Source organism: Podarcis melisellensis, assembly GCF_964234715.1.
Source record: "Podarcis melisellensis genome assembly, chromosome: 3".
In the NCBI taxonomy this organism is placed as follows: Eukaryota; Metazoa; Chordata; class Lepidosauria; order Squamata; family Lacertidae; genus Podarcis; species Podarcis melisellensis.
Window position 1 is genome coordinate 112,860,745 of NC_138530.1, and position 11,132 is coordinate 112,871,876.

The 11,132-nt window shown below is 42.1% G+C and overlaps 1 protein-coding gene across 1 annotated transcript in view; it reads right to left on the reverse strand.

Moving 5' to 3' along the window:
* The window catches only part of PLEK (pleckstrin), a 28,947-nt gene extending 18,055 nt beyond the window's left edge, over positions 1–10,892 (reverse strand). The window contains exons 1-3 of the mRNA XM_081906494.1: positions 10,728–10,892; positions 3,425–3,580; positions 1,044–1,225 (exon numbers count right to left, since the gene is read on the reverse strand). Of these exons, the coding sequence (XP_081762620.1) occupies positions 1,044–1,225; positions 3,425–3,580; positions 10,728–10,781 (392 nt within the window). The 5' untranslated portion in view covers positions 10,782–10,892. The remainder of the gene's footprint in view (positions 1–1,043; positions 1,226–3,424; positions 3,581–10,727) is intronic.
* Positions 10,893–11,132: the final 240 nt, after the last annotated feature.

Consider the following 11,132-nt stretch of genomic DNA (forward strand, 5'->3'; position numbering starts at 1 on the left):
GCCAGCAGGGCTCTTCATGTTCACATCCTCACTGAATCTAAGTGAAAGTCAAATTGCAAGTGGACTTGGAAACAAACAAAAAAATCAACTTCCTCTTCTGTCAATATTTTAAACTTTTGTAATCTCAGTGCTTTGTTCTAGCCAGGTTCTGAGTTTCTTGTGCATTTTGGGAATAGGGGAAACAAAGCTTCGCTTTATGACAATGCCTGATGCCTACATATCTGCCCAACAGCTACTGTCACAGAAAAGTAAAGAAATGATGACTAAATAAAACCAGATTACTACAACCCAAGCATGAATGCCGTTAAAATAGCTCCACACACATATATCCTTTAAATAAATAAAAAGCAGCTTTGAGAGATGGGAATTTGGAGAAGAGGGTGTATGTGTATGTGTGTGTTTAATCCTTTCTCTACTCACAATTTTAATATGTATTTTTTTCAGGCTCCGTTGGAGGATAAACAACTGGGATATGCGATGGGGGGGGGGGGAGCTGAGGAAAGGATGAAGCACTCCTCTACGTCCCCATCACTTCTCCAGCCCAAATTTCCATCTCTCAAGACTGCTTTTCTTTTCTTTTTTGAAATCATAGCATCACATTTATGTGTAATTAAAGGTAAAAGGACCCCTGACCGTTTGGTCCAGTCATGGCCGACTCTGGAGTTGCGGCACTCATCTCGCTTTATCGGCCAAGAGAGCCGGCGTACAGCTTCCAGGTCATGTGGCCAGCATGACTAAGCCGCTTCTGGCGAACCAGAGCAGTGCACGGAAATGCCGTTTATCTTCCCGCCGGAGTGGTACCTATTATCTACTTGCACTTTGTGCTTTCGAACTGCTAGATTGGCAGGAGCTGGGACCAAGCAACGGGAGCTCACCCCGTTGCAGGGATTCGAACCGCCCACCTTCTGATCAGCAAGCCCTAGGCTCTGTGGTTTAACCCACAGCGCCACCCGCGTCCCATATATGTAATTAGCCCCTAAGTAAACAAGAGGATATGTTCCTGCCTTTTAAATTAATATTTGAAGAAGTCTATTTTAACAAACCCCAGGTTGATGGTGGTTGGAAGCTTAATAGACTTCCTGGTGGATTTCCTAGAAAATCGTTGACCTCCCGCGATGCACTTAATGGCCTTCTTGATGTCTTTCACCCAGACATCTCTGTCCTCGAGATGAGAGGCTTGGAAGAAGTGGTCCTGTTGCTTAGCTGTAGTGAGCTTCATGACAAACTGGAAGAGAACCATTTCATAATGATTTACACTTATCCATTGCATAAGGCTTGCATGCACCCTAGACCTTTAAAGCACATTTTCCCCCTCAAAGAATTCTGGGCACTGTGGTTTGCTAAGTGTTGGAATTATAACTCTTTGAAAGGCAAATTACAATGCTCAGAATTCTTTGAGAGAAATAATATGCTTCAAATGTGCTCTAAAGGTACAGTGTGTGTGCAGGTTACATATATTTGGGAGCACAGCTTATATTAACAAGCAACTAACAGAAGAAGCATGCATTTGCCGACTCAGAAGTAATTCCCACCAAGTTCAATGGCGCATATGCCCAAGTAAGTATGTATAGAGGTAAAGGGGACCCATGACCATTAGGTCCAGTCATGGCCGACTCTGGGGTTCCGGCACTCATCTCGCTTTACTGGCCAAGGGAGCCGGTGTACAGCTTCCAGGTCACGTGGCCAGCATGACTAAACTGCTTCTGGTGAACCAGACCAGTGCACAGAAACACCGTTTACCTTCCCGCCAGAGTGGTACCTATTTATCTACTTGCACTTTGACGTGCTTTTGAACTGCTAGGTTGGCAGAAGCTGGGACCAAGCAACGGGAGCTCACCTCGTAGCAGGGATTCGAACTGCCGACCTTCTGATCGGCAAGTCCTAGGCTCTGTGGTTTAACCCACAGCGCCACCCGTGTCCCTTAGTATGTATGGAATTGCAGCCTAAATACAGCAGTATAAACTGCTTAAACTGGGCAAGCTGGGAAGGAACTGTAAAGTAGTATGGAACAGAATAGAATTTTTACACCATTATCCTGCTCTTAGAACTCTTGGAAAGGACTCTGTGGATCATCTCTAACCTCCTACATTGCAGAAATATGCAGCTGTCCCATCAAACCTGTAACCTTGGTTTGATCATGCAATACAGAAATAACCAGGAAACATTCATGTTTATACACAAATACACAACATAGGAAAAGCTGAGTATCTACTTTATCTTAGGCTAGGGAATTAGCACTATCCACACAATATTGAAGAAAATAGGGTTGTATCCAAGGAGTGCTCAGAGTAGACCCATTGAAGTTAATGGAAATGACTTGCTTAGGTTCATTCATTTTAATGGGTTTGTTCGAAGTTGGATACAACAGTTTGAACTGAAAGGGACTTGGGATCACATGCATGCTTTCCAAAGTAGGACTATTTTAAACTATTGCTCTCATGTTGCCCTTTCTGGAAAACTGCAGTGGTCTAATCATCTTTCTGACTTCTCTGCCCAGATGGATATCTGAGAAAGGCACTGAGCACTCAGACTACTACAGAGTTCCAGGGGTGGAAACACTGAATCAATTTGCCCCAATCTTGGAAGACAAGCACAGTCTGATCTTGTACAGCAAGTTACATAATCAGACTGCTGTTCCTCCTAACTGAAGAACATTAGTTCCAGCCAACAATTCCTACCGCCCCTTACTCAGATATGTGAGTTTTTTGAAGACAGAGAAGCTGTCTCACCACAATATCAATAGTCCCCAGTTCTTTATCTGTGTGAAGAACTGCACTGTCAAAGTATTTTCAAGATGCATGCTGGACCTTAACAACTCTGTTTCATGTAAATTCCCATAGTAACAAAAATCAGTCATGCGAGGGCTTGTCCACCCTTCCGCTCATCCCATGCCTTGGTTTTCTGCTTTCCCCATCTTTCTAGGCACAGGTCCAAGTGATTTTGCCATTGTCCCACCACAAAACTGGAACAGCAATCCATGAAAAACCCTAAGGCTACTTGTTCTGACTGGGTTACCCCAGGGGAAAGAGGCAGGGCAAAGGGAGTTGTGAATAAGCCCTGAGTCTACCCTTAGAAAGAAAACGACCAGCATTGTTTTCTTAGAACAGGACTGGGGAACCCAACAGCTTTCCAGGTGCTGGTGGACTACAGTTCCCATCATCCCTGACCATTGGCCATGCTGGCTGAAGCTGATAGGTGTTTGAGTCCAATATCGTCTGGTTCCCCACCCTGTCTTAGCATTTTGCTGGGCTGAATTTGCAGGGCATCCTCTCTAAACACTAGGAAGGCTAGTATCAGCTTCTGCAGCCAGCAAGATCTGACAATATCTTAACTACAGTGGAAAAAAAACTAATCCATAGCTTAACCCCCCCCCCACCTTCCTGCCTGCTTTCTTCAGTGTACTTCAGAAGACATGCATACTCACCATCCTTTTACCAAAATCCTGGCAGGGACTTGTGAAGGTGCTTCCCTTCAGAGGAATCATTCCTTTAGGGCTGTTGTCTGTCTTCTTCTTAAAGTATTCAATTCCGTCTTCTAACAAGACTACCCACATGGGTTTCCAGGTGTTAAACATGCTACCCTGTATGCAAACAAGACAAAATTATCTATGCATCCTGTGACAATGCCAATGAAAGCATTTTTAATGAAGTTGCGTCTAAATAAATCCTTATTTACCCAAAACATGTCAAGCACCTATCAATCCCCAAAGACACAAGGAGATTCTGAAAACAATGTAACATACAGTATTAGGGTTATTTATTCATTCCCCCACCCATACATTTAGATCCTTCCTTTCTTCTATCGTGGAACCCAATGGTTCCCAAGCTTCTTCTTCTTTGGCAATCACTCATATCCGAGTAAGGAGGTTTCCATGAACATGGTTTTAACAGTGAGTCCGTAAGTAACTGTGGAGGCCAATTCTGGATCCACACATCCTTACACAACATGTCTTCCTCCCTTTCATCCTGAGTTTGAGCACGACACCTTTAGTAAAGGCTGTTCTCCAATTGGCTCGCATGCCAGTGTTTTCCAATTGTCGGTGTTTATACTACATTTTTAAAAGATTTGCCTTGAGAGTGTCTTTAACCCACTTTTGTTGACCACCCGCATTACGCTTTCCATTTTTAAGTTCGGAATAGAGTAGTTGCTTTGGAAGATGATAATCAGGCATCTGAACAACATGACCAGTCCAACAAAGTTGATGTTGAAAGAATCATTGCTTTGACACTGGTGATCTTTGCATCTTCCAGTACACTGGCATTAGTTTGTCTGTCTTCCTAAGTGATGTGTAAAAATTTTTGGAGACACCATTGATGGATACTTTCAAGGAGTTGGAGATGGCGTTTATAAGTGGTCCATGTTTCACAAGCATGCAGTAAGGTTGGTAGTACAATAGCTTTGTAAACAAGCCTTTTGGTTTCCCTGCGAATGTCCCAGACCTCAAACACTGTGCATTTTAATCAGGAGAAAGCTGCACCCGCAGAGCTCAGGCGATGCTGGATTTCAGCATCAATGTCAGCTCGTGTGAAAAGATAACTGCTTGGGAACTTTTGGGCAGTTATCTTTTCACAAGGGCTGATATTGATGCCGAAATCCAAATCAAAACGCTGACCTTTAGGGCCAGAGATATTGGTTGTATTATACAATTTAACGACTGGATAAAACTATGGAATGAAAGTATTAAATTTACTGCATGTACTGCATTAAAGGAAAATGTTATGAAAATGATATATAGGTGGTATATTACACCAGTAAAACTTGCAAAAATGTACAAAACATGTAAGAAGTGTTGGAAATGTAAAGAAAGAGATGGTACATTTTATCATATGTGGTGGGAATGTAAGAAAGTGAAAAGCTTCTGGGAGTTGATATATAATGAACTGAAAAAAATGTTGAAATATACATTTGTTAAGAAACCAGAGGCTTTTCTCTTAGGAATTATCAGTAATGAAATAAATAGAAAGGACCATAAACTTTTCCAATATGCAGTAACAGTGGCAAGAATATTACTGGCCCAGAAATGGAAACAAGAACAAATACCAACGTTGGAGGAGTGGAGAATGAAGCTGATGGATTATGCAGAACTTGATAAACTGACTGGGAAGATCAGATACCTACGAGATCAAAAGTTCATCGAGGACCGGGGAAAATTAGTGGAGTACTGGGAATGTATAAGTGATAATGGAATAACGCTAGTGGCATTTAAAGAAGCTCTGTAATAACATAAGAAATATTGTAAAAAAAGGCAAAATAGAAGTGGGGGTAAGTATAAAAGCAATAGCAAAATTTGGAAATGTGTAATTAAAGAAGTTAGAATTTGGATGATTGGCAGAGAGGCCGAAGGAAGTCAAAAATGGAAAATTTAATAGAAATTGTAATGTGGCATGAATTTATGGAAAATCAATAAAATATAATTTAAAAAACAAAAACAAAATACTGACCTTTAATGTTGATGCTTTAAAGGTGCATCAAATGTGCTTTGTATCTTTGGGGTTGATCTGTCCTTATGTGTGTATTCTACCTTTTAATGAAATGAAAGGAGTATACAACAGGCACAGACCCAATAGAGGTTTGGGTTCCTGCAGAAGTCCTCTGTTACTTTTTTCAGCTGCCATTCTGGAAGAATGCCTTACTCTTTAAAAATTTGATGTTTGCTGCACTGGGCTCCTCTGGGAAGAAGAGCAAGATGCAAATTAAATAACTAAGTAAATTGTGCCTATTCCTAGAGCTGGGAGAGGAATTTGACTGACCCGATATTCAAACACCTTAGACAATATAATTTTTGTATCAAATGCCATGTGATCTCTGCAGTAATCTGAAAAATAATAGGGGAGCAGGGGGTTAAGGGAAAAGGAGTGCTGCGCATTATGGAACAGTGGCTAGGTTAGAACAGCATTTAGCGGTGACTTGCAATTTCGCAGTTCTGTTTAAAGTGTGAAGCAACTAGCTTGGTTACTTAATTCTCACACTATACTGGCTGTTTTGAGGTTTCTCCAAGAAGCAAAAACTAACATACCAATATATTAAGAAAACAGGCATGTTCAGCTGTATGGCTTTAGGAAAGGGTTTTAAAAACAAGATGTCCCTCATTATTTGACAGAGGCTGGTAATTTGTGATTAGGAAAATAACATATATATGATCTATTGTGTACCTGTAAGTAGTGGCCAGCAGGACTGCACTACAACATAAAGCAGTTGAAAAGAAGAGGTCTCTAAAACCAGACCCATAAAGCTTTAATTAATTGCTGCCCATATTGGGGTTTCTGAATTATTTGATTCAGTCATGGTTTGAAGGCATAATGTTGGTTCAGTTCAGAAGCTCTGTACACATCACAGAAGGAGGTCATTGCTTGCTGAGGTCAAGGTTGCTCCAGGGGGTGGGATGGGAGGCAGAAAGGAGAGAGAAGTGGAAGAGCCAGAGAGGGCGCTATAAGGCTCAGGACTGCCTTTGAATGATGACTGCTCATTGACATTGGACAATGATGTCACACTGAATGTAACTGACCTGGATACAGAGACACGGTATGCACTTTTAATAAAAACACATTAGAAAGAAAAAGGAAAGGAAAGTCGCTTTGGACAGAAGGAGTTATGTTAACACAAAGGGCTAACAGCTTGTTGCTGTGCTCACTGTAAAAGTTGAGCCCAGAATCCCTTTTCAGTGCCAGGGCAACGCCCTGAAACATGAGACATAACCATTCAGGAAAGTGCCTCAGAGCAGCACAGAGTGCCTTGCCCTCATCACAGTACAGTTAGGGTCACATAATTGTACTCACATGAGATCAAGAAGCAAAACTTAACAGGCAAATCGTGTAATTTCCCCAGCACTTCTCAACTGAAGAAGCTGAGAAAACCACAAGGTGCTGTCCCGTGTGAAAGCGGGAAGCGTTCTCTTTCGTTACAATATGTATGCTGTTTGTGACATGTAGTGCAATTCTGAGGACTAGTAGAAAGGTTGCATTCAACCCTGGGTTTGAGATTCTGTCCCCTGGTCACACACGTCTACTCAGATTTACAGCCCATAGACTTACACTGAGCTTTCTTGAGTCCCAAGTAACTCAGTACAGTCGTACCTCGGGTTACATACGCTTTAAATTACAGATTCCGCTAACCCAGAAATAGTACCTCGGGTTAAGAACTTTGCTTCAGGATAAGAACAGAAATCATGCTCTGGCATCGCGGCGGCAGCAGGAGGCCCCATTAGCTAAAGTGGTGCTTCAGGTTAAGAACAGTTTCAGGTTAAGTAGTATTTCTGGGTTAGTGGAGTCTGTAACCTGAAGCATATGTAACCTGAAGCGTATGTAACCCAAGGTACCACTGTACTAAGATTGTAGGATTTCTTACATGTATGGGATGTCCGTTCTTTGTGCACAAAGGCCAGAGAATCTTTGCTGCCTTCTGTGATACCTTACAGCTTATAATGGCAACGTTGTCCTATTTCATGTAGAGTCTGATTTTCTACATTGAAATCGTGGCCACAAAATCTCTTCTTCGGAATTGCTCCCAAAGTTCTATCCTCATACGCATTGTGCACCATCCCAAAAGAGACTTGTAGGCTCTGGCTTAGAAATAATTAATGGGAGATTTCATTTCTGAAGAGTTTGTAGGGCTTCACAGGTTGTGATGTACATGAGAGACAAACTGTGTTCTCTAGAACTGATAATCAAATGACTAGGGCTTTCTCTTCCTGGCACGCGTGCCTGGAGCTTGCAGTAATATTTCTAAGGCAAGCTGGAAGAAGTTTGGCTTTGGAAACCCCAATCCCTGGAACTCAAACTGAGTTCATGTAGGGGAGGGAGGGATTGGTTTCACTTCCTGTGGTGTAGTAGGTTAGTCAGATAGAAAAAAAGGACAGAGCTCCTGTAACTTAAATAATTACCGTATTTTTTGCTCTATAAGACTCACTTTTTCCCTCCTAAAAAGTAAGGGGAAATGTGTGTGCATCTTATGGAGCGAATGCAGGCTGCACAGCTATCCCAGAAGCCAGAACAGCAAGAGGGATTGCTGCTTTCACTGCACAGCGATCCCTCTTGCTGTTCTGGCTTCTGAGAGTCAGAATATTTTTTTTCTTGTTTTCCTCCTCCAAAAACTAGGTGCATCTTGTGGTCTGGTGCCTCTTATAGAGCGAAAAATACGGTATATAGACGCAGAGCTACACTTGCTGAAATCCCTATGCAATTAGTAAAGAAGCAGGAGAACTGGCCTCTTTTGCATCTACAAACACCCCCCCCCACACACACAATGTGCTTTTGTTTTAACCCATTGTTGCCTACTCTTTCAATCAATCAAAGAACAGAGCCAAGACAGAAGTTCCCTGAATATTATTCTCAAATGAATAATACTTCTTTTCTTTTTTTAGGAGGGGAAGAGATAGAAAACTAGAAGTGTGGCCTCTGGGCAACTTCCCCAAAATACCACTTCTTCTTTCCTTTCAGTCTGTTACACCACATGCCTAAACACAACGGCTGCTCCCAGATGCCCCACCTGTTGAACACTGAGAGATGTACCACATATATTCTGCTGGTAAGTCAAGCCCATGGCCAGCACACCCCAGATGAGAAAGCCTCCCCACACCTGTTGTCATAACCCAGCCCCAGATAGATCTATTGATTTGGGTTTATTTGCATCTCATTTTTCCAACTTAGGTTCAGGTCATTTCTGCAGGAATGTGCAAATATTTATCTTTCTAAATTCCTGTGAAGACTTGCTCACATTTTAGTGCTAATTTCTCCCAGTAAACATTTTTTTTTGTTATGTGGAATTACTAACACATATATTTTTTGCAAAACACTCTCCCTGAATATAATGCATTTCTGTATGTTAATATTATTGATATATGTATTTTTATCCACATTTAACCCTCATATATTTCTTGGCTAGGGAAGTGGCAAAATTCAGAGAAGTGTGAATCTGGAAGAATGGCTGTGTTTTGCTTTGTGTATTCCCTAAATACATTTCTTACCTTTGTAAGGAGCGTCTCCACCCCCATCATTCTGCCCAGATGCTGAGGTCCAGCGCCAAGGGCCTTCTGGCAGTTCCCTCATTGTGAGAAGCAAAGCTACAGGGAACCAGGCAGAGGGCCTTCTCGGTAGTGGTGCCCGCCCTGTGGAACGCCCTCCCATCAGATGTCAAAGCGATAAACAACTACCTGACATTCAGAAGACATCTTAAGGCAGCCCTGTTCAGGGAAGCTTTTAATGAGTGACATTTTAGTGTATTTTTGGTCTCTGTGGAAGCCGCCCAGAGAAATTATTATTATTATTATTATTATTATTATTATTATTATTATTATTATTATTATTATTTAAAACAAACTTAACAAGAAAACAGCAGTGTCATAACACAGTTTCCAACAAAACACTAAAATACAATAACCTATTAAACATTAAAAGCTTCCCTAAACAGGGCTGCTTTCAGATGTCTTCTAAAAGTTTGGTAGTTATTTTTCTCTTTGACATCTGGTAGGAGGGCGTTCCACAGGGCGGGTGCCACTACCAAGAAGGCCCTCTGCCTGGTTCCCTGTAACTTGGCTTCTCACAGCGAGGGAATCATCAGAAGGCCCTCGGCGTTAATTCATATGAATTGCCCCCGAAAAGTAGGGTATAAATGTCCAAAATAAACTTTAGGCAAAGATGAAGCGCCAACTCTTTTGTTCTTGTTTGTGGCACTCCGAATTCCCCAACAGAACAGCTTCTGCTTTGGCAAGTTCCTTATCAGCACACAAGAAGCCTCTTTTGGTTCCTCCCTTGCCATCTTAGTTGGTCTTGTGGTCTGGGCATTTCCTTGTAGGGTTTTCCTACTCATCAAACATTCCATCAATCCTGTGTTGGGGGATGTGGGTGTCAATTACCCCGGAGGATTCTCATTGGTTTAGAGAGAAAGATCACTTGCTTTAAGTTCAGTCTTATGTGGTCTCATCCAGCATCATCAAATAAATATTTATTACTTGTACTTATAGCCTGCCCTTCACCAGCTGATGCCAGCTTTTTTGGCTAGTCCATCTTCTTGAATTATACTGTCTCTCTATCCAATTTCTCCACAACAGGCATAATTCCATGCGTAGAATCATAGAATTGTAGCGTTGGAAGGGACCACTAGGGTCATCTAGTCCAACCCCCTGAAATGAAGGAATCTTTTGCCCAACATGGGGCTTGAACCCAGGACCTTGAGATGAAGTGTCTCATGCTCTACCAACTGAGCTATCGTGGAAGAGGCATGTCTGCCCTGTCCCCCTGCCCCGCTTGCCACTGCATGCTCACAGAAAACAAAAGGCACTCTGTATTTCAAGCATACTGTATTTTTCGCTCCATAAGACGCACCAGACCACAAGACGCACCTGGTTTTTGGAGGAGGAAAACAAGAATAAATATATTCTGAATCTCAGAAGCCAGAACAGCAAGAGGGATCACTGCGCAGTGAAAGCAGTGATCCCTCTTGCTGTTCTGGCTTCTGGGATAGCTGCGCAGCCTGCATTCGCTCCATAAGATGAACACACATTTCCCCTTACTTTTTTAGGAGGGAAAAAGTGAGTCTTATAGAGCAAAAAATACGGTAAATATTACAGAGATTAGCGAAGGCTTTTACGTTCTACGTAAATGTCCTGTCCTTCTGCCTGAGAGTTACAGCTCTGAGGTTCACACGCTCAAGCATAGTGAACTTGGCATTTCAGTTTGTTCAGATCAAGCATTGCCCTCCCACAGCTTTTGTCCAAAATAGTTCGCACGTACCTTCTTGACGAGGTATCCTTCCCTGATACGCCTTGGTTCTCGCTCGGGTTCCATCTCCGCGCTGCTCCTTCTGCTCCAGCAGAATTCAAACACATCTGACAATGCAAGGGTTTCGCCAGCTGCATTTATACAGCTGTCACTTTCGCAAATCCCTCTGCTTCTTAATCACATGAAAGCAGGCTCATTTCCCCTTCCGGAAGAAGGAAATGCAGAATCATGTGTACATGGTAAGTTAAGAACTTTAAAAAATACAGTATAAACTAATAATAACATTGTTTACACTGAGCTCTTAGCACAAACTGGGTGGGGAAAATAACCACCAATGTATTTTCTTTTTCCAGAAGTCTCAGAGAACAGAGCTTCTCTTGTTAAATTAAGTGAGCACACATTTTAAGAGGCGCTCTT